General features: G+C 42.2%; 1 protein-coding gene across 1 annotated transcript in view; it reads left to right on the top strand.

Moving 5' to 3' along the window:
* Positions 1-25,605, top strand: part of LOC137332311 (protein diaphanous homolog 1-like) — a 347,604-nt gene extending 321,999 nt beyond the window's left edge. Inside the window, exon 27 of the mRNA XM_067996041.1 lies at positions 25,263-25,605. Coding sequence (XP_067852142.1) covers positions 25,263-25,435 — 173 coding nt within the window. The 3' untranslated portion in view covers positions 25,436-25,605. The remainder of the gene's footprint in view (positions 1-25,262) is intronic.
* The last annotated feature ends 2,351 nt before the right edge of the window (positions 25,606-27,956 follow it).

The raw sequence follows: 27,956 nt of genomic DNA, 5'->3' as shown, positions 1-27,956 counted from the left end.
CTTGTTTTCTTTCTTTCTTTCTTTCTCAAAGATGATGTATTTTTCTTAAAGCACATATCTAACATAAGTGTCAGCCCTGGATCAGTGGTAGCACTCTTGCCTTTGAGTCAGGAGGTTGTGGGTTCAAGTCTCACTCCGGACACTTGAGTACATAATCCAGTGCATTACTGAGGGAGTGCTGCACTGTTGGAGGTGCTGTCTTTTGAATGAGATGTTAAACCGAGGCCCCGTCTGCCCTCTCAGGTGGACGTAAAAGAACCCGTGGCACTATTTGAAGAAGAGCAGAAGAGTTCTCCCTGATGTCCTGGCCAATATTTATCTCCCAACCAACATCACTAATACAGATTATTTGGTCATCATCACACTGCTGTTTGTGGGACCTTGGTGTGTGCAAATTGTCTGCTGTGTTTCCTACATTACAACAGTGACTACACTTTATAAATACTTAATTGGCTGTAAAGCGCTTTGGAACGTCCTGAGGTTGTGAAAGGCATTTTATAAATGAATGTTATTTTATTTCTAACCTTCAAATTGATGAGAAGTTGATTACAGCACTCATCAACTTTTTAAACTTGCTACAAAGCCAGTTACTGGAAGATTGCATTTAGAAGTCTGCTTCTATGATACAAATATTTACTTCTTGGTCAATACATCATACTAATAGCTCTGGATAACCCCAAACTATGACTACTTCTCTTGTAGTAAACTGCATAGTAAGTTGCTGCTTTTCTAAGTTACTAAATATGCATAAATATTTCATAATGTAGCAATTCAATGCAACAGAATAGGGTTTGTCAGGACAGCTCTTTGGTATCTCATCCAAGTGAGTATGAACAGGCTGCTCAGTCATGGAAGGGTATCCTAGCTGACCTCGATCCTGGTTATTTTTGTGATGTAGGAGAGGATGGTTCCCATGAAAAAGTTAGCTGATGTTTGCACAGCTGTGAGGCCATTTCAAAGGGCGTTAAGAATCAACTGCTGAGAGTGACCTAGAGACTGGGTGGCAGGTTTCCTCCTCTGAAGGAAATTAGTGAACCAGTTGGGTTTTTACAATTGTCCTAGCTCACAGATTACCAGTTCAATTTCATAAGTTGCCATGGTGGGATTTGAACTCTCAACTTTAAGTCCAGTACACGACCAAACCCTTCTGTACATGTGCACTTTTTTTTTTTAGCAGGGATCACTAGTGAACGGAAGCTTCCCTTGGTCAAATTGGCTAACTCTGCACACACATCTGGAATTAAGCCTAGGACCACCTGCTCTGTCCGGCTCAGTAACACCCTAAGTGGTGACTTTAAAGCTACCAGTTTTGAAATATATAATATGATGATTATGGGGTGACTAAGATGCACTGATAGACAACTCTTGACAATGCAGTAAAATCTATTTGTCCTTAATGCTCACATTAATTCCAAAAAAATAAACTAGGACATTTTTTAAGATAGAGAAAACATTAGGGTATACTTGAATAGCAATATTGGATTATACATGCACTTGTTTGCCAAATTGAGAATGGGCTGAAAGACTAATATTCATTCATTCATTCTGTCTTCATGTTGGCAAGACAGTGTAACCCATTATTTCTTAATATAGTCTTTCCTGAATCAATGCAAAATGATGGGTTGAAAGGGTGTTCTGGACACTTAGACTGGCAGCTGACTCAATAGACTATTGTGTTGTTACAATGTACTGAAACTGGATAAAGGCAGCTGGATCACGAGCAAGTTTAAAAAGTATGATAAAAAAATTAAAGGCTTTCAGGGAACAGTTAAGTAAGTAATACTGATGGATTTGCGTGTCTGCCTTCTGACATTGAGAATAAGATGAAAGGTTTTCAGTCTCGGATTCAGCTGCACGACCATTACCCAAATCAGATTTTCTGAGTGAGGGCCGCATGCAGTGGATGAGTTTTGGCTGAATTAGTAACATTATAGGAAACGACTGGTGACGTTCTAATAGCATTAAGTGATGGAGCTGTACTTCTGAATATACTGCTGGTAAATATCTGCTGCATCAGCCTATCAGTAGACTTATTTACTGACAATACGCTATCGCAGGGGGAATACTGCACTTAAGCCAGTTTGCTTCAATGTTGTGTGACGGGTTCATACAAATCTCTTAATTCATCTCCTCAAGCTACTCCCATCATCAATGATAGGCCCGTAACTACCTTAACTTCACTCTAGTGTTAGGTGGCTCAAGAAGCTCTCTACAAACATAACCCAAGTTTGGAAGGGGTTGAGTTGCTGGGTGTTTCACAAGTGGATGTAGAGTGAAAGTTTAATGTACATACCATTGCACTTTAACAAAATCTCAGTGACAACAATACTGTATAGAGAGCACTACAGTTTTTTTACTCTTATATTCATTTACAAAGTATCCACTAATACTCATAGCCTAGGGCTCCTCCAAATTTGTCCTTGGCTATTTCGGTATCTTTCAGAGTACACGTGCTGCTGCTTTTTTCTTCCTATGTGCAGTACTTTGCCTACACATTTAAATTTAATTTCTTTTTTCCCCTTTACATCTTTTATCCAATTCATCCTCCAGTTTCTGAGCTGCCTCCTCTGGCTCCATAGCCCCTCCTAGCTTGGTATCATAGAATGGTTACAGCACGGAAGGAGGCCATTCGGCCCATCGAGCCCGTGTCGGCTCTCTGCAAGAGCAATCCAGCTAGCCCCACCGCCCCCCCCCCCCCCCCCGCCCTTTCCCCGTAGCCCTGCAAATTTTTTTCCTTCAAGTACTTATCCAATTCCCTTTTGAAAGCAACGATTGAATCTGCCTCCACCACCCTTTCAGGCAGTATCATCATCCACACAAATTTAGCCACTTCACATTGAGTTTCTGAAACCAAGTGATTTATGCAGAATTAAATAGTAACGGTCCCAACATCGAGCTCCCCACTCAGTACTCCCCTAATGAATACTTGTTATTGTCTGTCCATCAGCCAATTTCTTTCCTTTCCTGAAGGTACTGACTATTAATGGGGTGGGTTGAATGGCACCAGTAGCCTTTCAGTGCCTCGGCCAAATAGCTCTGTGCCGTGAGTTAAGTGGGGATTTGATTGTGTGGTATCGCAGCTGAGCCCTGTCCTGTCCTCAATCAACAAGTACAGATAGTGATCAGGAGAAGGAACCCTGGCCGATTAATTTTTTTTCATCCCATGAGTACCCAGACCCCACTTTCCGGCTCCATCCACAACCAGCTAAGTCAGCACAGAGCAAGGATCAAACCTTGGAACTTTCCCACTGCTCACAGTTGAGTGCCGTACCGGACAGTTCACTTAACAACTGAGCAATCCGGGAACCTTCCCAATTCTGTTTTTGATTAATTTACTTTCTTGCAGAAATGGTTTTGCTGTCCTCAAAGGTCCCTGCAGTATAATTCAGATATTTTTTTTAAAACATGAAAGTGATGTGGGTGAAATAAATACTGCAATTCAAAGAGGAGATTTCTTTTGTTTGATATTTCCAGTACAGGCTTGTTTAAAAAGTCCTGGCGACTTTACATCAACTTTAAATCACAAATCGGACGACATAAAAGTTTAGGCTTAAACAATTAAACAAAGCCTGTTAGTTTTCTTGAAGACTACTGGAACACTATTTGGCTTAAGATCTGTTACACCATTACTCTTTGGCTGTTTAAGGCATTCTGCGAGCTGTGTTCCAAAATGAAAACAGATATCCACCTAAAGCTAGAAGGTCACCGTTTGATTCCTGTTCTGTCGTTAGTTAGCTGATCTAAACTGGGACCGCAGTTTGGGCCTCAATGCATCCAGTCTAGGGAGGGGAAGCATCAACCACGATTCCTTCTCTTGATCATTATCTAATGAAACCTATCAGAAAGTGCACTTGTATGGCGATTGATCAGGACCTGATTCAGCTGTGGTTCTCCCCCCCCCCCCCCCCCCCACCCCACAATAGAACAGCCTGTTGACACTCACTGTCTAGGCTTAAACATTAAGTTGGCCAAGGTACCAGAGAGCTAATGATACATGTGAAGCTCTACCCTAGTACAACTTCATCAGCAAGGACCGTTCCTTATCGTCACTGGGTCAAAATCCTGGAACTCCCTTCCTAACAGCACTGTGGGAGAACCGTCACCACACGGACTGCAGCGGTTCAAGAAGGTGGATCACCACCACCTTCTCAAGGGCAATTAGGGATGGGCAATAAATGCCGGCCTCGCCAGCGACGCCCACATCCCATGAACGAATAAAGAAAAAAGATGATTTGTTTTTAGTCATGTTGGTTAAGAGATAAATATTGGCCAGGACACCGGAGAGAACTCCCTTGCCCTTCCTATAGTGGCCATGGGATCTTTTACGTCCACTTGTGAAGGCAGACGGGGCCTCAAGACTGTACTGCACTGGAGTGTCAGTCTGGATTGTGTGCTCAAGTCTCTGGTGTAGGGTTTGAACTCATGACCTTCTGACAGAAGTGAGAGTGCTACCCACTGAGCCACAGCTGACGCCCTTGCCGGAGTATTCAAACCTGCCAGTTTAAGTAGAGTAATAGAGAACAAAATAATTTGTGTTGAACCCGGAAAAGTGCGAGGTGATGCACTTTGGAGGGACTAACAAGGCAAGGGAATACACAATGAATGGGAGGACCCTAGGCAAGACAGAGGGTCAGAGGGATCTTGGTGTGCAAGTTCACAGATCCCTGAAGGCGGCGGAACAGGTAGATAAGGTGGTAAAGAAGGCATATGGGATACTTGCCTTTATTAGCCGAGGCATAGAATATAAGAGCAAGGAGGTTATGATGGAGCTGTATAAAACACTGGTTAGGCCACAGCTGGAGTACTGTGTGCAGTTCTGGTCGCCACACTACAGGAAGGATGTGATCGCTTTGGAGAGGGTGCAGAGGAGATTCACCAGGATGTTACCAGGGCTGGAGCGCTTCAGCTATGAAGAGAGACTGGGAAGATTGGGTTTGTTTTCCTTGGAGCAGAGGAGGCTGAGGGGGGACATGATTGAGGTGTACAAAATTATGAGGGGCACAGATAGGATGGATACTAAGGAGCTTTTTCCCTTCGTTGAGGGTTCTATAACAAGGGGGCATAGATTCAAGGTAAAAGGCGGGAGGTTTAGAGGGGATTTGAGAAAGAACTTTTTCACCCAGAGGGTGGTTGGAGTCTGGAACTCACTGTCTGAAAGGGTTGTGGAGGCAGGAATCCTCACAACATTCAAGAAGCATTTGGATGAGCACTTGAAATGCCATAGCATACAAGGCTACGGACCAAATGCTGGAATATGGGATTAGAGTAGACAGGGCTGATGACCGGCGCGGACACGATGGGCCGAAGGGCCTCTATCCGTGCTGTATAACTCTATGACTCTATGACTACATGTCTCTGTGGAGGAGAAGATTTACAGAAAAAGGAGGAAGAAAAAAAATACACATTCTGATTTTTTTTCAATAGAAGTTGCTCGGTATAAACGTCCTCCTTACCACCACAAAGTGACTTTATCTGGACATGGTTCACTAAGGGCGCTGTTGCACTTAGCAATTTGCTACAGTACTTGTCTGGAGCAATTTATGGTCAGTGGAACTGAGCTACATTACCAGCTCTGCGTAACCCTATGGTCAGGGAAACCAGAGCTCTGCTCGTGCAAACTGGTAAGAATTGGCCTATTTTTGTTATCCACCCTCCAGCTGCTCCTTAGTTTCATTACCTCCACATGTGTAAATTCACTTGAGGGGATAAGGCCACATCTAGTTCTTCACTGTCAGACTTAAGTCCTAAAGTCCTTAGCGCAGCATTTGTAACAGCATATGTTTGGACTTCTATATATGCTGATGGATCTTCCATGGTGTCACTCGAGGTTTGGGGGTGTGGGGTCGGTGAGCAAGAAGGCCGTGTGTCAGTCCTAGAAGGGAACAGCGGTGGGCAGCGCACAGTGTTGGACGGCGCAGTGTTGGCAGGCCCAGCGCTACAAAGGTGGGGGGAATGGTGATTCAACAGTGAGGGAACGATAAGCAGACAGTATTCAATATAAATACTAATCATAGCCTTGAACAATGTTATAATCTACGTGTCCATAGCAGCAAGGAATGCTGAACTCACAACAGCTGTATCGCTTAGAAATTCTTTTTTGAAATGTATTCGGTCATTTATTTGACTGAACTAATTGAATCAGAAACTATCCGATAAGTCAACAATCACCAACAGGACAGAGCTGAACCAATCGAAAGAAAAGACATGACCACCAATCAGAGAGCGTCTCCAGGAGAATCCAGACAATAAGGATGTCTACACAGCATAACCTTGATTGTAATGCACCACGTGGTATTACAGTGCGCTTCTGATTATACATATAACACGAATTGAGTCTCCTTAAAAGCAGCCTCCACTAAACCACCATTAGAGTTCAATCAATATAATCTAATTCAGTTTCTGCGCAAGTAACACATAGTTACCATAAATCAGAAAGAGCTGAATACACTGAAAATCCCTAATGACTACACTCCATTATACACTAAAGCTGCTTCAGACACACAGGAAGACACAGTCATTCAGGACAAAAGAGAACATGTTGGGCTGATGCCTTTGCTTCAAGATTCAAATGACATTTTAAAAAGTTAGCAACTCCCCCTTGCACTTTTGTGTTAATCTTTTGTTCTGCTAGAAACGCAGTTTTTACTTTGCTGATACATTTACTGCGTTAGATGCCTGGAAGTGAGTCGTGGGACTGTAACCTAATCAAAGGGCTTAAGATGAAATAAATCATGAGAAGCTGAGACTTGATTACAGGCTTTGATGCTGCATTTACCATACAGTATAGCCAGTGTGTTTTTATTCGCTATACTTTTTAATAACTTTCAATAGAATTAGAGAAATTTGCCGGAAAGGTTTTGATTTTATCTGCAGTTCACTGCAAATTGCCAGTCTGTTTTCTCAAATCACCACTGCCATGTCCCCAATTGTTTAATTGTTTAGTAAGCAGCTTCCAGTTTTTCTTACACCCTTGCAATAATATGGTTTCAATATGCTGTATTGTGAATAAGGTGATTCATGAATGTCACCACAGCACTCCGAGTTAATATACTGGGGTCTGCAAATCACACTACTGCTATTTAGACCTTTCATGCGGTCTCTTTTTTCTTTGCCCGTCAGCATGTCCCAACAATCTGTCGCATTAATCCCTTGCTGCAGCACTATATTTCACTGTGCGACCTCGATGTAGCTGTGTGCAGCTTGACATTGCTGCAGTACACACCCATACTATCAGGTGTGATTCGGCTATTGATGCTAGGGCTGTGCTCTGTCTGCAGATTGTCTACTGCAGTACACACCCACTATTAACAAAAAAAAACCCCGACAGGAAATGAAGTTTACACTTGGGTTAAAAAGGCGCATGTTTTTGTCAGAGAACAGATTTACAGTGCAATCATTGTGAGCACTGAACCAATTCGCACTGAATAATTTATTTTCAGGGAGCTCATTTCAGAAAGCAGAGAGAGAGAGACAACCATATGGAGTTAAGCACTGTTGTAGGTAGTAATTTTGCCCAGTTAGTTAAAATATTAACCACAAAATAGATGTTTGTCTCTGCCGAGTGATCTTTCAGTTTACTTGTGGCTGCGATCAGGGTCAATGACACAGGCGTACGAGGCAAGGGCCATTTTCCTACACTTTAATACATAAAAAGGCTTATATGTGCTACTTGTATTTTAACTCTTGAGCACCAAAGCCCACCATATTTTTTTTTACAATGTGGTTTTGGCCTTGCATCAATACAAACTGTGTATTCGGGTGCAAAAGTCACACAAAGTGCATTTGGGCGGATAATCTTGCTTCGACTTCACTTCCATTGCAGTCTGACTGCAACCGATACAAAGTGCTGTTTAAACAAGGTCACAAGCAGTCCATTGGACCTCCTGGCAATTTTCAGTTTAGCTTGAATCGTCTTTTTAAAAAAATGCTAGCTGGGAGAAAATGGGATCAACTGTTCTTTACTGATATTAAAAATTTAACAGACATTAGATTCCATTGGGCGCAACTCCATTTTCCCCCGAGTAGAATCTCAAACCATTGTGTGTAGTACATTAATGCTCTTATCTCATCTTTGTCTTATTCTTTAAAGAAATTAGACTAGCTCTATGCTTAAGAATGAGCCAGATTAAGGACAACCCTCTGATTCCATTTTCACATAGTTAAAAAAGAAAGATCTTGCATTTATATAGCGCCTTTCATGACCTCAGGACATCTCAAAGCACTTTACAACCAATTAAGTACTTTTGAAGTGTAGTTACTGTTGTAATATAGGAAACGCGGCAACCAGTTTATGCACAGCAAGGTCCCACAAACAGCACTGAGGTAATGACCAGATAATCTGTTTTAGTGGTGTTGGTTGAGAAATAAATATTGGCCAGGTCACTGGGAAAACTCCCTAGCTCTTCTTCGAAATAGTGCCATGGGATCTTTACTGCGAGGGCAGATGGAGCCTCGGTTTAACGTCGCATCCGAAAGACGACACCTCCGACAGTGCAGTACTCCCTCAGTAACGCATTGGAAAGCCAGCTTAAATTTTGTGTTCAGGCCTACTCATGCTCCTATTTCTTATGTTCTTATGTCTCTGGAGTGGGACTTGAGCCCACAACCTTCTGACTCTGAGGCGACACCTTGAGAGAGCTCTTCACACATTGCATTATTTATTTTCCTTTTCCCTATTGATAGCATTTATCATTAAAGTGGAGTGCACTCAAAGTAAGCAGCTGATTTTCTGCAATTTGTTAAGCTAGGCCAGCAGGCGCACTTAAGAATTGCATAAAGGTTATTGGAGTAAAAAATTAAAAACTGTGAGTGACACCATAATTTTCAGATAGTTTGGAGATTTGACGAGAGATTTGAGTAATTGCTGAAAATTGAGTGTGAAAGGATCCCACCTTAGGTGATAAGCAAGGTGTAGTTAACTGTGACTGAATAAATCAATTTCAGTTTTTATTCTGGGATTTATACTGCTGTTGGGGATCATATTCTATTCATTTTTCTGTGAAAATTGAAAACCAGTAGCCTTTCATACAATGTACAAAAAAAGCTGCAGTTCCCTCCAATCAGGCCCAATGGCTTATGGTGACTAAATAAGTCAAATTCCATTTTTATGGCATGGGATCCCAGGGCACAAGGATCAGATTCCATGATTCTGTTTTTCTCAAAGCCGAGAAGCAGTGGCCTTTGTTTTAGGCTAGCTTGCACACATGAGGGAGTGGAGCCTTTAATTTGCTGCAGAACCGTGCCTTATGTGTGTGCTCCACAAAGCATGCACTTAAAGGAGTACTCTAGGGAAAGCTCACTAAAGTCACATTTTGTTCGGATAAGAAAGATTAATTTTACACTTCATTTCTCAATTCACAAATCAATGTCCCACGTCCTGAGTTTATTGCGAGTGTTCTGTTCTTCCTCCCTTTGCTCGTCTTTGGGATATTCGAATGGTTGAAGGAGAAGTAGAAATGTCTAGTGCTCAGTCCCCACTCTCCCTGACTTCAGTTCTGAGCCTGCTAACGAACTGTACTACAATCTTATGATACAATGAATTGCCCTCCCAGCAGACATGAGATGCACACTTTTTACCCACAGTAAGGTCCCCAGGTTTCACTCACCCCTTTATTCACTGCTCCTCTCTCGACATCACTCCCACTCACCATGTTCTTGCTGCTACTCCCAACTCTGCCCGACTTATCCCACCCCGTTCCTCTCTTCCCCACCCCCATTCCTCTCTTCCCCACCCCCATTCCCCAGTCTCCCTCTTATCAGGTCGCATCTAAGTCTACGCTGCTCTAAAGTAAATAGATCCAGCTCTTATCTAAGTAATTAAGGTTCTTTAAGCTTGGAATTATTCTTGTAGCTCTCCTTTGAACCTTTTCCAAGGCCACTATATCACCCACCATGTGAGGGACCAAAACTGGCTGCAGTACTCCAGATGTGGTCCAATCAGCGACCTTTATAAAGACAGAAGGGGGTCCTTTGATTTGTACTGAGTGGTCCTATTAATACAACGCAATACTGTTAGCTTTAGCTATAGTTTCTCTACGTTGGTCATGAACCTTCAGTGATCTGTGCACAATAACACCTAGATCTTTTTCTCTCTCAACCTCTTTCAGTATTATTCCCTGTAAATGATGGCGTATTCTGCGTTGGTCCAACCAACATGCATGACACTACATTTATGTTTTGTTTGCCATTTTGGCGTTTAGTGGCAGGCAGGCCTTCATGGGAGCTTCACTAGGGTCGTAGGCCATTCAAAGGTGCACCTGCTGCTCCCGAGGTGCCCTTCCACACCAAGCATTGCAGCAGGCTGAGTCCCCAGGCATGATGGTGATCGATGACTACAGGCCATGAGGGTGAGTTTGAGGGGGGATAGTGCACCACGGCAACAGTGAGTTCCTTGTAACTTGTTGGAAGTGAGGGGTATGTAGGGGCAAGTTTATGGAAATGATTGATGGTGCAGTAAAGAAGTGGAGGGTTATCATTGCTCTCCAGGATGACCCTGGAGTAGTAGGTGGACTTGGCAGAGGAGGGTGAGGCCTGAAAGTGCTTGTTGTTGTCCATCCTGATATGGTGATGGATGGTTAAGCATGTTGTGCTCTGGATAGGCCCAAGCCTGTGCCCCTTGGCCTTGCAGGAGTGAAGATGGTGGCCATACCAGGGGAAGGAAGGAAAGAAAGAAATGAAGGAACTAAAACACAGCAGCCAATTTGCACACGGCAAGGTCCCACAAACGGCATGAGATGATGTTGGTGAAGTGCCAGGGTGGGACTTATGCCTGTCCATGAAATCCTGCCAGCAGCTACTCGCAATGTGGAGGCCTTACTCTCCCAGCAGACAGGAGAGTTTCGTCAGAGTTTTTACAGATCATGCTGATAGATTTTGACAAGGTCCCACATAAGATATTGTTAACAAAAATGAGAGCACATGGAATTGGAGGCTTGGATAGGGAATTGGTTAGTAGGTAGGAGACAAAGAGTAGGGATAATGGGTATGTACTCAAATTGGCAGGTTGTGACTAGTGGTGTCCCCCAGTGATGTGTACTGGGGCTACAGCTTTTCACTATATTTAGAAATGACTTGGATGAAGGAATAGGGAGCCGTATATCTAAGTTTGCTGATGACACTAAGTTAGATGGGAGCAGGAAGTTGCAAAGGGACATTGATAGATTAAGTGAGTGGGTAAAACTGGCAGATGGAGTTTAATGTGGGAAAGTGAGGTCATCCACGTTGGACCTAAGAAAGATAGATTACAGTATTTTCTGAATGCCGAGAAGCTAGGAACTGGATGAGCGGAGAGATTTAGGGGTCCAAGTACAGAAATCACAAAAAGCTAGTGGACAGATACAAAAAATAATTTAAAAGGCTAATGGAATGTTGACCTTTATCTCAAGGAGGCTGGAATACAAAGAGGAGGAAGTTACATTGCAACTGTACAGAGCTCTGCTTAGACCCTATTTAGAGTACTGCATTCAGTTCTGGGCACCACACCTCAGGAAGGATATATTGGCCTTGGAGGGGGTGCAGCACAGACTCACTAAAATGATACCCCAGCTAAAAGGGTTAAATTATAAGGACAGGTTGCACAGACTAGGCTTGTCTTCCCTTGAGCATAGAAGATTAAAGGGTGATCTAATTGAGGCGTTTAAGAAGGATTTGATAGTTTCTCTCTATCTAACCTATTTCCTCTGGTGGGAGTCCAGAGCAAAGGGGCATAACCTTAAAATTAGAGCCAGGCCGTTCAGGGGTGATGTCAGAAAGCACTTCTTCACACAAAAGGTAGTAGAAATCTGGATCTCTTGCCCCAAAAAGCTGTTGAGGCTGGGCAATTTCAAAACTGAGATTGGTAGAATTTTGTTAGGCAAGGATGTTAAGGGTTACGGAACCAAGGCGGATAAATGAAGTCAACATACAGATCAACCATGGCGGAACAGGCTCGGGGGGCTCAATGGCCTACTCCTGTTCCTATGTTCCTGTGGCAGTCCAGGAGATCAATGTGGTCGCCAGCTAAATATTAGGAGGCAGGTAGTGGCAACAGTTGCTGCTTGAATTTAGCAACCCTCCCCCGTTCATTTGATTCCGGTGGGTGCGCTGCCAGCAGAATGATCAGGGCCACAGTGGGGTCTTGGGAGGGAAATCATAGCAGACATCAAGGCGGCCAGTTCTGTGGTGGAATTTACTCTGAGGGGCTCTGCCCCACTCCACTTGACAGACCACCACCCAGAAGTGGGTGGTTTTCATAAGAAAAGTCCAGGCCTTTATGTCAGAGGAAGTTGTGAAGAATCTGCTGCTCAGACCACACCATGACTCCCACGTCCAGTGCTGGTCACTGAGGCACAAGGGAGGTACTGATGTGTCGTGGCCAGTGCAGAGAAAAGCCACAAGAAGGATCGCTAGTATAGGAGAAAACAACATGGATTCAAATGTAGGAATGATATCAAGAAATCATTCTTCACACAAAGAGGGATCAACACTTGATTCAAGGTGAGCCAAATGGCCTTGCTTATCTATAGTTACCTTATGATCTCTTTTTCTTGAATAAAGAAGTGAAGGAGTAACAGAAGGAGGATGAGCAGCATTCGTAGATACATATAACCCAACTGGCAGTGTAGCTGTAGGAGTGAAGAGGAGGCACTGTGCAGTTTCTGTTTCCTGCAATTCCCAACAGCTATCGCCTGTATTCCAAAAGACACTGTGTTGTCTGCAGCTGTGGAGTAGAAGGCAATGCTGCTCTCCATTGGCCCCATATCTGTCTGTCATCTTTCCCACAACTCCATGTTTCCAATCAGGTTTCGGTCTTAATCAAAGTCAAAAGTGACATCCTCTGTGACTTTGGCCGTGATGCACTATCCCTCCTCATCTTTATTTCAGTAGTTTTTAAACACGGTTAACCACACCATCCTTCTCCAACGCCTCTCCTCCATTGTCCAGCTGTGTGGGAACGCCCTTGCTTTGTTCCACTATTACCTATCCGGTCATAGCCAGAGAATCCCTGCAATGGCTTCTCTTCCCACCCCCGCCCCGTTACCTCTGGAGTCCCCCATGGATCTATCCTTGGCCCCATCCTATTTCTCATCTACATGCTGCCCCTTGGCGACATCTTCTGAAGACATGACGTCAGGTTCCACAAGTATACTGACGATACCCAGCTCTACCTCACCACCACCACCTCTCTTGACCCCTCCATTGCCTCTGTGTTGTCAGACTGCTTGTCCAACACCCAGTCCAGGATGAACTGCAAATTCCTCCAATTAAACATCGGGACGACCAAAGACATCGTTTTCGATCCCTGGCACAAACTCCATTCTCTCGCTACAAAGACTACCTACTTCAACCTCCACAACATTGCCCGTCTCAGCCCCTGCCTCAGTCCATCTGCTGCTGATAGTCTCATCCATGACTTTGTTACCTCCAGACTCCACTGTTGCAATGCTCTCCTGGCCAACCTCCCATCTTCCACCCTCAATATACTTAAGCTCATCCAAAACTCTACTCATATCCTAACTTGCAGCAAGTCTCGTTCATCATCCCTGTGCTCGCTGACCTCCCGGTCTATCAACACTTTGATTTTAAAATTCTCATCCTCATGTTGAAATCCCTCCCTGGCCTCACACCTTCCTATCTGAACTCGGTAGTGTTAGGCCGTGCGTTCTTTGAACTAGGCAGTACTAGCACTGTGTTTTCTCTGAACTCAGTAGTCTTAACGTTGTGTGTTCTCTGAATTCAGTAGTGTTAGCACTGTGTCTTGTCTGAACTCTGTAGCCTGCCTGACAATGACTGGATCAAATTGCACATTGCAGAGAACTTGAATTACTCTGCAACAGACTGGATCAAATTACACATTCCAGACAAAGTGATGGGTGAGTATTGTCCTCCCACTTCCTGTCATTGACAACAGCAGATTATGTTACTGCCACTATAGTGGTGGTAATAGATGTGATCCAAATATACAGCAGTTGCACTGTCCTAGTCCTAAATAGTCTCCTCTATCCTGGAAATTCACTCGACTGATTTGACATTTTTAGTACTTATAAATTACATTTGAGCACACAGTATAATCTGTGTTTAAGCTCTTAATTTCTTGTCTCTGTCGTGTGGGATTCATCAGTTTAATAATGCAACGATTTTTACTAATTGCCCTGAGTACTATATTTAATTTGTGGCAGAGGTCAGAAAGTAGAGTATGTTGAAATATCATCATTAACTCAAAGTATGGTCAAAGCTGAAATCCACTTAGAATCATCTCATTTCTTGGTGTATGAAATACTGTTTTCTCATAATCAGGTAATTATGTTGCTTAATTTTTTAAAAATTAATTCTTGGGATATAGGCGTCGCTGGCAAGGCCGACATTTATTGCCTATCCCTGGTTGCCCTGAGAAGGTGGTGGTGGGCTGTCTCCTTAACACAACTGAGTGGCTTGTTAGTCCACTTCAGAGGATAGTTAAGAGTCAACCACATTGGGTTGGGACTGGAGTCACATAGAGACCAGATGAAGTAAGGACGGCAGGTTTCCTTCTTTAAAGGGCATTAGTGAACCAGCTGGGTTTTATGACAATCCAACAACTTCATGATCACTTCTACTGATACCAGCTTTTTATTTCCAGATTTTTAAAAGTGAATTAAAATTCTCAAACTGTCACAGTGGGATTGAGCTCATGTCCTATGGATTATTAGTCCAGCTCTCTGGATTACTAGTCCAGTACATAACCACTACACTACCTTTAAAGAGAGACAATTTAAAGCAGTGCTGTTCATATTATGGCGCAGCAGGTTCATCTCCCCTTCACCTGCATCCCTTGGAAGACCTGCTGCTTCATGTGTCTCTAGGCTTGCGTTTGCAACCTGCCTGGTTTTGGGTTGTTGCCAAACTGGGATTCAGTGTTGTCAAGCAAGAGAAAGCTACTGGAAGAGAAGAATTTATGTAGCAACTCACCATGTCATCTCCCTTATGTCTAATGTACGAGAGAGGCTGCAGTCCCCTATAATCAGGCCTACAAGCTTGTGATGACTAAATGGAATGCAAGGATATGCTGATAGGGTTAGATGAAGTACGGTGGGAGGAGGCTCGTGTGGAACATAAACGTCGGCATAGACCAGTTGGGCCGAATGGTCTGTTTCTGTGCTGTAAACTCTCTGTAACTATGTAACCCATCTCAAAGTACTTCACACCATGAATTACTTTGAAGTCCAATGAGTGTTATGTAGGTAAACACAACAACTGCTCTGCACCAGCGACATTCCACTAATAGGAATGAGATGCAATACCAGTTAATCTGTTTTTGGTGGGATTGGTTCAGGGGTGAATGTTGGCCAGGGCACTGGGAGAGGTCTATGCTCCTCTTCCAATACTGTAGTTGGATCTTTAACGTCCATTTGGACAGGCAGACAGGAATTTGATTGGATGTCCCTTCTGCAGCATGATATCTCCGACAATGCAGCACTGCCACAGTACATAGATGGTTAGCTCAAGTCCTGATGTGGGTTTGAACCAACCCGCAATCTTCTGATCAAGAAGCAAGAGTTGCTACCAACTGAACTAATTGACAAAGTAAACATAGTTGGAGAATGTGGCAGGTGATAGGATTGTCCCAGCAGCAGTGTAGATGTACAGGCTGTAGTAAATCTATCAATCCTATATACACATCTGGCCTTAAGATGCCCTTCCTGATCCCTAATTACTTTATGATCAAGTCTTATTGTGGGACTTGACCACACAACGTACTGACCCAGCAGGAGTGTTAGTAACGGATCCATGACACCACCAGGTCCTTGGCAATCTGATAATCTGAAGTGCTATTTAGTTTAATATTTTATAGCAAATGTATTTCTTGTTTGGAGAGAATGACTCTTTTCCTTCAGGTCAAGGCAGGCACTATATCCAAAGAAGGCCAACAGACCCTATCTAACCCTATATCTGTCAGCAGGATGTCTTATTGATCCACCCTCCAGGGAAGCATCCTTTACTCGGTACTTTTCCCGACTGCCTAGCCTGAGATCAAGTCTAGGTATCATCCTAGTATTCCGTAGCATGGAAATTAGAAACCAGCAGGTTCTGTATTTTTATTTGGACTCACACTTGGTATAAAGATTAAATCAACTACATCATAAGGCGAGTATGCCACTGTCTTGACCCCTTGTTAAAAATCACGTCTAATTGCAGGTACTGAGGCAAACAAAATAAGAAGTTCTAGGTTTGGTCTCTTAAGTTGGTTGATCTCAAGCTGGGTGATGCCAGGGGCACCACATTAGACCTCAGCAACTTTGGGCTTAAGAGGAGACAATTCAGTCAGGGTTGTTGCCCTTGAAGAGTGCAGATATGTGGCTATCAGATGAAGACAAGATTAGGCTCTGATGTGATGCCTTTAAATGTTGAATAGCCTGCTGACACCGGCTGTGTACGCTGACAAAATGGTGATTGGCTGAGGGACCAGAGAGCTGCTTGCACCCATTAGAACCGTACTTCAGAAAAGGAGAAAAATGTACTTGTGTCCTGCGCAACCAACTTGATCAGTTCGTTAACAATTCCTAGTCAGGATACAGTTAATATATAGCAGTCTGATTCAGGAGCTGGCATGATTTTTCAGCTCACTCTCACATTCTCAGAATGCAATTCACATTTCCGCACAGTGCCATGAACATCTGGATCTACTCAATGATACAGCATATGATCAGGGTAATTCTGTGCTGGAATATTGGACCATTTGATTAAAATCCTTTACTCTAAAATAAGACCAGCATAGTTGCAATCTTTTGGAAAATTATCACATTTTCTTAGGAGCTTCTAAGTAAAAGTGATTGAAGTAATTTAAAATAAATCCAGTTTAAAATTACTAGCAGATATTGCATGGTGTTGCTCACATATGGTCTGAAAGAAAGAAAGAACTTGCATTATATATCATCTTTCATGACCTCAGGCATCTCAAAGTTCTTTACAGCCAATGAAATACTTTTGAAATGTAGTCAAATGTTGTAATGTAGGAAATAATGCAGCCAATTTGCACACAGCAAGGACCCACAGACAGCAATGAAATAAATGACTAGATCATCTGTTTCTCTGAGGGGTGAGGGGAAAAAAATCCAATTCACGGCGCTCACCACGAGATGCTCCGCTCCAGCAATTTCTGGGCCTCCCTGTTAACTTTTCGTTCCCTTTCTGGGCCTCCAAGGCTGAGTTTCATGTCAGGTTCATAAATCACATCATTAACAGGATCCTTACAACATGATCTAGCAGCCCTAGGTGTCTGCGAAAAGATTCATTCGTAGTCACGGCACAAATCTAGCAATTTCTTGACATTTGCGGGGAGGTTGACGACAAGCTCCTGTTTTCGCGGAGGTCAATCACCTTACGTTAAATATAACAAATATACAAATACCTCACAGGTGTTAATATTTGTCAAGCTCAAAATGCTTGCTACTTCAATGAATAGCAGGCAAACCAAAGCCACTCAGCAACATTAGTCAATCAGCAGGTCCTCGTCCTCTTCTTCTTCAAGTAGGTTGGCTGGTGCATCCAAATGGCGTATCCTAAGACCTTCCTGGTGGAGCGCCGTAAATCGTTCAGCAATTTGTGGCACAAATTGACGGGTTTTTTATGCATTAATAATGGCGGGAGCTTAGAACACTGCATATTTACATTTTTTTTTTCCTAATCCTATATTTATCTAGGCAAAGTGATTGTGTTTCTAAGTGTTGTTTAGCAATTTCCAACTAACTGACTTGATGGTTGATATGAACAGCTTCTACTTTGTAATTAAGCTAAATTTAAATAAGAACGAGAACGATTCTATAAATAGAATAGATAGATTTCTTTTTCCCCGTGAAGCCTCAAAATTCCATCCAATTAATTTGTCAACTTAAGATAAGAAAATTATAAAATGACATCTGTGACTTTGTTCCAATACTACATTAGCAATAATTTCTTCTGACTCATGTTTTTTTTTATTTACGGGAATATTTTACTCATCAGGGCAAGGAATAGAATTATTTCCCTGCTTATTGTGCTCTATGCATGAATCAATCATAGATGACACACAGAGTAAAGCTCCCCTTAAATCTCCAAAAATGTCCTTTAAACCAAACTTCAGACAGCTATCCTGAGGCAGCAGTGGAACATTTAAATTCCCATTCCTGCTATCACTGTGGCCTTTAAGTGATACCACACATTTGGTAGCTATTCTTGATGAATTACCAGTAGTTATGTGCTGTTTGTTTATTTGGTCATTCATTCCCCACTGAGATTTAGGTTAAGGCTTCTTGGTTTTAAGGGTCTAAAGTTCATTAGAGGAGAATTCAGTTCCACCAGTCTGGGATCTATTCAAACTCAGATTCCCAAATACTGAACGCAAAGCCACTGGGAGCATTCAGCTTTGTTGAACTGTATTTGGTGAATATTTATTGAAATCATTTAATTATTCATTTTCCATTCTAACGTGGGCTCTAAATTTGTGCACTGCATTCATGCCAGCTACAGCGTATAAGTTTGAGTGCAATCGAGAAACAATCAGTTTTGCTGTTTGGTGTCTGCATTTCAAAGCACAACAGAAGATTTATTTGCTGAGTTATTACTGCAAATTGTTCTAACTCTTTTTAGCCACTGAACTAAATATTTTTGATACTTCACCAACTAAAGCACTTGTCTTTGGGGGGAAATCAAGGGATATGGGGATCGGGTGGGAAAGTGGACTTGAGGTCGAAGATCAGCCATGATCTGACTGAATGGCGGAGCAGGCTCGAGGGGCCGTATGGCCTACTCTTACTCCTATTTCTTATGAACACAAGGGAAAACTGTTTTAATGTCATCCTTACCAAGAATATTCTAGAAACGTTTCCAATGTTTTATGTTTTATTGGGTAGGATATATCCTTGCTCATGGGTTAGTCAGCATTTAGCTATAGACCAGGCAATTCCCAAGTTTAATGTTCACATATAATAAGTTAGGTGATCCTGGCCAGGTACGCAATTGTGACACTACAGTTGGTCTCAGTGTCTCTGGCCTGGTAAAGGGGAAACTCAGGCAGTGTTCCCACTCTTCTTCATTGTCCAGTGAATACTGGTGGATGTTAGGTGAAGACAGCCACGCCCTGTCTGGGCTACAGATTGGATACTTCACCAACTTTCTGGAGACTAGCCTGCACCTGTGGAACTGTAGTTCAACAAGTTGGCACCTTCTGGGGAGGAAGGAAGAAAATTAGGCGGGGGAAAAAAGGGAGGTCAAGAGTGACACAGCACAAACAGAATATCCAAAGTATACCTAAAAGGTTGTTATTCCTTTTGCTGAATCTGACAAAATTTGAATTATCTCCATCAGAAAGTAGTCAGTGTTTGACTAATTTAAAATCATTCGTATCTGCTCACGGGTACGGTCGGGTTGTGTTTGTGTATATGTTGCATCATGTAATACAAATGGTATTTTTGGCTTCCAGCCTACATATCCATTTAAATGATTTAACGATATGAACCACATTTGAGAAAAAGATGGCTCGCACTACAGGGTTTGATTTGGTCATTTGGATGCCATTGTTATTGCCTACTTAGAATTAATGGCGGTTGATACTTTCATCTCCCCTTCTCCTCCCCTCTCATGTCTCCAGGCAAAACAGAAATATTCTGGAAGTTCATTTACTTCAGTGCCTGTTGCAAATTATCTGCACAGTTAACGTTTTCTCTTTATTTCCTTTAGACTCAATGTTGTCTCTCTCTGATATCAGTGACGACAGTGACCTGGTAACAAAAAATGAAAATGTTTTCTTGCTTGTTCCGAATCCCTACCCCATAATCTTAACCCTTTCAGTAATGCTGGGAAATCCATTTCTGGGTAACATCATTGGAGCAAAGAGTGAAATATTCTACATACGTAACCTGTCATATTAACATTTTGCAAAGAGAAAAAATTGTTAGCAGCAAATACAGAGCATAGTTCACCAAAGTTTTCCACTTCTGTAAGATTTTTCATCCTTTCATTTTAATGGGAGAAAGGTTGCAGGCTGGCGAGCAGAGAGTCGGAAAGGCCTGGCCTAGAAGTTTAGTTTCTGAGATGATGTTACTAAAAGTTACACATCCAATCACAAGTTTGCTCACATCCCACTTCTTCAATCGCGGTCCGCAGCGCTCTGGCGATGTAGCTCCAATCTGATCTCCCATCCCTCGGTTTAAGTGCTTTCGGTAAGTGTAGAATTTCATGGGATTTGCTCTACCTATCAGTTGATACTTATGTTCTGTTGTTAGCATCAAGTATTTCTGATGGGTACGAAGAATAGGAAGTGCAAGCTGGACAGTTCTTAATATAGTTGATAACTTAATGAGATAATGTAAATAATGCAAAATCCATGTTCCGTAAAAGAGGGAAAATCTACATAAGTTGGTAAGGGCTGGACATTATTTTTAAATTGAGTGAAAAGGATTGAGGGGGATGGCATATTTTTAAGTTCTAAAAAGTTGATGAAACAGCAAAAGCCTGAAGAGTATTCAAGTTCGTTTAGTGCCAAAAAAGTAACACCCAATAGGACCAAAGTGGCACCGTCTGGGCAGATAAAGTTCTGCAGGCACAAACCAAAACAAGTTATCTACTCAAAGATTTTTTGAGCCAATGGGGTTAATTTTCAACTTCGCCTGGGCAGTAATCTGGCCCTTTACAGACTCTGTCCATTGATTTGAATAGAATGAAAGTTCCACTGTGCCAGGTTACTGCTCAGGCAGTGAAGTTCAAATTACCCTCAATGTCTTCTGAAAATACAATTCTTGGTTTTAAAAAAAAAGTAGTAGTTATGGTAACTGGTAAACAAGTATTGGGATGCCTGGCACTTTCATCACAATGTGTTTCCAATTTTGACCTACCGTTGTGGGTGGGAAGATCGCAGATGTGGAACTGCATTGCCAGAGGGTTGGGAATTGGTCGCGTGCCCACTCTTGGCTGAATGACCAAGCTCAGATGATATTAAAGAAGGGTGTGCATTATTTTTTTATAGTAGTGTGTTGGGGGCAAACTGCTGATAAGCTAAGCAAAGGAAAAATATTGGTGTATTGAATTGAGCTATTTCCTGTTAAACTTCTATTATGATTTATTTTTCCACTCTAAATATCGCCAGTCGAGACAGGCTGGCTATAAACGACTGCTTCCCTTCAGTCCGACAATAACTGAAAGCTGCCGTAAGAGTTCAGCACTCAATGGAGACCACTTGGTCACACCCAAAGATGTTTGTTGTAGAGTCTGTCTCATTGTATTGTAGTGTTTGGGTGTTCATTTTTTTTTTCCAGATTTACCACCCTCCTCTCCTAAGAATGCTGAATCTTGCTGGGGTACAATTGCATGGACATCAGCAGTTCTTTAATACCTTACCCACATGGCTGTCCTTCATGTGTGAGCCTAGACGGTGTCAGTTCACCATTTGTCTGTGGACGGTCCAATTCTCTTCATCTGAGGTGCACATGTGGGCTCTTTCCAGCAGGCGTCACTAAAAAGCAATAAGCAAGAATCCTGGGTAATTTCTTTTCTCCTACCCCGGCCAATGAGTCCAATTAAGCCCTGCTGGTGTCACCAGGAATGACAACCTAAATTCCAATTAGTGCAAATGTAGGTAAAGGAGATGGATATAATTTCCTAAGTACCCCCATAATTGCATTCTTAAACAAGGGTCTTGACTGTAATTTTAAGCAGTTAATTAGCACTACTTGCATGCTACCAGTTCCATTGATCATGTTAGTGGGTGGTTGCTTAATCCAGGGGTGGCTCCCTCTCCACTTTTGACAAAGCTTCTCTAAGGATGACAGGTTGAATGTTTGGCTATCCTGGTCTTATGATGTTCAGCAAATTCTTCCCAGCCTTACTGCAGATTGGTTTGTTCCTCCTCCTTGCATTGTTCCTAATCCCCTGCTCAATCCCTTGAGTGCTAATGGTGAATCCCCACCACAAAGCCCAGTCCTGAAGGATGAAGGTTGCTTTTTACTGTATTATTAGAAGCTCTGCATCTTTGGAAAAAGTAAGGGGAGTAAATTTGCAAGTTGCTTTCTTCCCTCAACTCCTTTACGTAACAGCTGGATTGGTTGAAGTATCCCTAGATAATACATAAATGTCGCTCTGGATTGAAGAGCATAAAATGACCCAATATAAAGAGGCTTGTTCTAAAACTTAAATTTTATTTAAAACTTCATACAAATAACAATTGTGTATATATAGTGTACCAATTAAACAATTGCTCACCTAATTACCCCTACCAGTGGCAGACCTGTAACCACCAGTATTTTAATCTACCACTACCAGTGGCAGACCTGTAACCACCAGTACTTTAACCTATCACTACCAGTGGCAGACCTGTAACCACCAGTACTTTAACCTATCACTACCAGTGGCAGACCTGTATTTACCAATAGTTTACCCTACCACTACCATTGGCAGACAGTAACCACCGATAGTGTCGAGCTCAAGTGCTGTCTGCAGACATAGCCCAGGTTCACCAAGCCTGAGCCTATTATAGTATGACTGGGTGTACTTCAGAGTTTACATGGGCATATTATGAACATTTCACAGACCTGCCATTATTACACTTTAGTGAAATTCCAGTGATAGCTCTTCCTCTGAAGTCTTTGGGTGGCAGTTAGCCCAATGAGAGGAATCTCTGATGAGTCAATCACTGCAGTGGGACAAGCTCCTGCTGACAATTTGTATATCTGCAGTGCTGACTTTAAGAAATTCTGCATGTCATTATCAGGTGGTGTGCTATCAGTTTCTTCATTCCTCCTGCCTTGCTGCCAAGTTCAGTGGTGCTCACACAGGAACGTTATTGATTTTATTGGTATTATGTTAAAGATTTATTGTCATGTTTCCAGTTTAGGAAACAAGGCAGTTCTGCACCAAGATGAAGGTCAATCAATATATAACTTGAGTGATGACGTTATTGATGACAGTGCATAGATGTTTATTTTCTTTTATATTGGTTTCCATTTTTTTAAACTTCTCACTGGGGTAAGATTCCACATTGTGGAGGGCGAGCGGAGAGGGAAGAGAGTGAGAAATTACAGATTAATCTACAGTCCCTCCCCAAATAATCATTCTTCATGTGTGACTCACTGCCTGAAAGGGTTGTGGAGGCAGGAACCCTCACAACATTCAAGAAGCATTTGGATGAGCACTTGAAATGCCATAGCATACAAGGCTACGGACCAAATGCTGGAATATGGGATTAGAGTAGACAGGGCTGATGGCCGGCGCGGACACGATGGGCCGAAGGGCCTCTATCCGTGCTGTATAACTCTATGACTCTATGACCCAAGACGGTATGTGTCATCAGAATATTTCACCCTTGGGAGCACCCAAGCTAACCATGAGTTTGTCCTCCCTGACATGCACGCAAACATACTTTACAGTAAGGGTTACTAGATAGCAATCAACCGCAAGATAGCTGGCCAATTTCCTCCAACCCTGCTAGCCTGCGGCATTAAGGACAATTTTATGTCCTCTTCTGCTGCCCCGTCTGAGATCAGCTAACTGACGTCAGACCGGGGCTTAGCCTGGATATCTCAGTTACACACTGGGTGGAATACTTTTCCATTAATCCTTCAGGGGTGCCTTTCCGGTTCTTTTTAATGCACATAATTTATTTATTTTTCTCTTCTACGTCATAGTTCTCATCTACACACAGCAGTTGGAAGGGCAGACAAAACATTATGTAGGCTTCTTAGGCATTCTGTTGCCTCTACTGCTTATCTCTGGCTACTATTTTGCCCAGTTCTCCCTCTTGAGGAAACACCTCCCTCCCACCCCCCCCCCCCCCCACACCAATCTGAGGCCCAAATCTATGACAAAATGAAACGCAGAGATCATCCTAATCACTCTGCATTAGAGTACTCATATTAATCCCCATCTTTCTTACCTTTAGACTAGCATCCTGTTATCCATATTATTCCAGTCGAGACAGCAGGACATTCTGGACTGTGGACTATCTCATGACCAGTCTGTGATCAGCCTTCAACAGAAATGCAGTACCGAGAGCTAGTTTTAATATGCAGAAATCCTTGACTGGAAATTGGAATCCCACCCTTGTCAAGTGCGTCTCTTGTGCTTAGTTAACTGGTGCTGTAATTTCTATGAGGCTTGGTGGCCTCCACTAGTGTCCTCTCCTTCCCCTTTTCCAAAGGTGCAGAGTTCCATCACCATGTAATAGTCTCTGTTTTCACAAACTGGTGAAGCTCACCACATTTTTTATGGGTACACTTCAGTCTCAATGAGCTCTGGAATTTATGTTTATCGACTGTGAAATAATACAATTTTACACATGAGGATCCTACCTGCGTGTTATTTCAAAGATAATAAGCATAGTAATTATCAGAACCCTCCACTTTGCCCTTTCCGTTCTCCAGGAGAAAATGCCTCAGTAATGATTAAATGTGAAGAGAAAGATGAAGAAAATAGAGTTTAAACAAAATCAAGAGCCTTTGATTTGAATATGTATGATATTATTTGACAGTTATCTTTTGGCTCACTTGACATTGTGACTTTATTAGATTTATTCTACAAGTCAGGACCGGTGAGAAGTTTATCCAAAACAGCGTGCCGTGCATTTGTGTGGTTTCACTAATCTTTTTTTAAAATTCAAGTTGTTCCCCCTCCCCCTTCCCCTTTCCTCTCCTCTCCTCCAAGCATGCTTTACTGACAGTGACTCTTAACCGTTTGATAATGAATGCATGTTATTTCAAAGGTACTAAGCATAGTGATTATCAGAAACCTCCATTTATGTCGACAGAAGATAACCATTAACTTGACAGGCCTAGTCAGAGAAAGGAATAATCTCATCTCTGGCCTGTTCCCAGATGTGAAACTATCTTCAAGCAAGCAATGGTGACAAAAAGCTTACCCACTCCAGAACAGCACCAATTAAATTGCAGCCATTCCAAGTGCAAGTATGTGCAAAGATTGGACTGAGGCAAGGTCGACACATACCTGGCGTGACTCCCCAATTGTTCACGTGATAGCACCAGGGATATATCGTATGTAAATATAATTGCCCACTTTAATTTACAGTAATTAAAGACAGTGAGTTGTCATTGTGGCCAGGTGGGCTGTAGTCTTTTGGTGGCCTGTTGTTATTTTATGGTTGTCCGTACTGTCACTGAGTTTTACTTTTTTCTGTCACGTGCTTGTTATGGATTCTAGTGTCACATCTGAAATGTTGGGATCTTCACAGATTCAGGAGTCTGATCTCCATTAGCTAAACGTGTAGAGTATCATTTTGCAACGTGATAGAAAGGCTGATGCCCTTGTTTTTCTCTCTTCCCCAGCTAATCGAAGAGGCAATGCTATGACTTCTATTCTAGCCAAAGAACTTACCAAGGACGATGCCATCGGTCAAACTGTAAGTAAGAAGCAGAAAGTAAGTAAAGAGGACAAGAAAGTCGCGACGCCGATGGAACAAGACGAGATGTTGGAGGACATTCTTACGCGCTCCAGTTAAACCCGTAGGCCGCACCTGGAATTTGAAATCCTGTGCCATAAATCCAATTTTTTTTGGTTTGATGCTTTTTATACTCTGAACCTGAATGTGTTACAGTTGGATTTTTTTGGACTAATTTTATCTCATCTGAAAATGGTGGTCCTACCCTGATGGTGTACAGGTGGCTTCTTGTGGGGGTTGGGAGGGTGGGACAGGTCAGCTGGTATTTCAATGCATAATACTGTTCTCCGATATCAATCTCGGCAATGCTGCAGTGCAGATTTTGTCTCATGTAGGCAACCCTCTTGTATTTTGGGTGCCTTTGCTTATTTTTCTCAAGTTTTAAACATATCTGCTGATTTCCATCTTTGGGTTTTACTTCTAACTCACAAGTTACTGTGATAAAGATAAACATGTTTGCACAACAACTTCATAGGCCACTTAAAATAAATTAGTCGGTGATGCTGTTCACTTCACATGGGAGTATTTCAAATTCGTTCTTAATAATATTGTAGAGTATTTGAAGGAGGGGAAAGGGGGTGGAATTCTTATTGGACCATTGATCAAACACGCTAAGTAGGTGACAATTAATATCCTACACAGGATAAAAGCTGACAATACAACTAACTGCAACACAGGTTAAACACAGATGATATAGAGGTTATAGTGTAAATTAGTCAGGGGGGGGGGGGGTTTACATACTGTAAAGCTAAATGGCTGAAAATTAAATATTATTAATGATGGTTCCATATGTTACACTGTCAGGGAGGTAGAAATCAGGTCAGTTTTAGCAACTTTCAAAATATGCCATGACAGCCTCCATTTTTAGTATTACTGCCTCTTTGCTAATGCCTCACTTTATCGCTCTCCCCACTCAAACTTTGGTGCACTGGGGCTGGCAGTCCACACGTCAGAATTGTTTCTTGCGTTTGCTCTTTGACGCACAAGGAAGTGCTCATCACACACCTTACAGAGATAATTTCTACTATGCCAAGGATCACAAGTTCGAACTGTCACTATTAAAGGATTGTAAACAATTTTACAACACCAAGTTATAGTCCAACGATTTTATTTTTAATCCCACAAGCTTTCGGGGGCTTTCCCCTTCCTCAGGCGGTGTGGAACTTCCACACCGCCTGAGGAAGGGGAAAGCCCCCGAAAGCTTGTGGGATTAAAAATAAAATCGTTGGACTATAACTTGGTGTTGTAAAATTGTTTACAATTGTTAACCCCAGTCCATCACCGGCATCTCCACATCACTATTAAAGGAGGAATGGATAACAAATTAGTCACTGCCAACTGGTCAGACACTACTTTGCAATCTATGGTTAAATCATTTTTACTTATTTTGAACCCACCACTAAATTAGTTTGGACCACCTCCAGAAGTGTTTCCTGTCAACCTATTCACATAAAGCTTAGGATAATGTTCTAAGCACTTGGCTGGACCAGTCCTCACAGGTTATTTTTCTCCAAATTTCACTTTTAAGTCGCACTTTATGCCTGCTGATGAAATCCTGAAGAGTAATATTCCCTCACCCCAACTGTGACTGTCATGCATCTATGTTCATCCTTGGTCAGCACCATCCAAAGGAAAACTTCAGTAGCAGATGAGCTTTCCGCTGTATTGCAGGATTTATTACCTGCTCTATGTTGTAGTCTGTGAAAACATTTTGCCCCTTTAAAATTTTCCAGGTTTGAAAATGTTCATATAGACAGTGTTATGTATAGTAAAGGATTTTGTCCATATATTACGCATATAACTTTAATATAGCATCCGTTACTAAGTCACAATTACACATGTTAATCTGAACAGCCTGAGAAAATATTATTTATGCCTTCAAAGTCCATCCAATTATGTTTCCTTCCACTGACAAAATCTTAAATCCACACTGCATGAGGTTCCTGGTCAAGAGAGGAAATGAAGAAACAAAATGACTTCCCAATTTGAAAACAAAACTCTGCTACTTTCTCACAAGTTGAAGTCAGAGAGGAAATGAGAACAGGAGGGAAATGTGCCCCTAAGGTGCCTTCCATTATTTAACTAAAGTACTACCACTACTGGGGTGTTTTTTGAGAATGTGCTCATTTAAATCCTTCCCAATTAGGACTGATTTTTTAACCCCTGTTAAGTGAATGCATGGTCGTAATGAGTGATCAACTGTTAATTTATTTTAGGTGGCTCTCCCGTACTAATTCAGGTGATGTACTGCTGTATTTATTTAGGATTGATCCGCGCTGAGACCCGTTAGCTGCATTAAGTGACGGGAGTTGCCTTCGGGTTCATAGGATTTTACTACTGTACATGTAGACAAACTCTGGAGTATGTGTTGGACATTTTCACATCCATTTGATCAACAGCTGCCCTTGCAATTTGTAACTGCTGTGCTAGCTTTTTTTTGTTTGTTTGGAAAGTTTTCCCGTATGGCATTCCCTAGTTTTGAAAATATCTAGTGATCTTGATGCAAACTCATCTCACTGAAACTGTCAAGCGAGTTTTACCACCGACTAACAAAGCCGCACTTTGCAAGTGAAATTCTTAC

The sequence above is a fragment of the Heptranchias perlo genome, chromosome 14 (assembly GCF_035084215.1).
Source record: "Heptranchias perlo isolate sHepPer1 chromosome 14, sHepPer1.hap1, whole genome shotgun sequence".
Classification (NCBI taxonomy): domain Eukaryota; kingdom Metazoa; phylum Chordata; class Chondrichthyes; order Hexanchiformes; family Hexanchidae; genus Heptranchias; species Heptranchias perlo.
The sequence above is the reverse complement of the archived record's forward strand: the minus strand, read 5'-3'. Positions and strand labels throughout refer to the sequence as shown.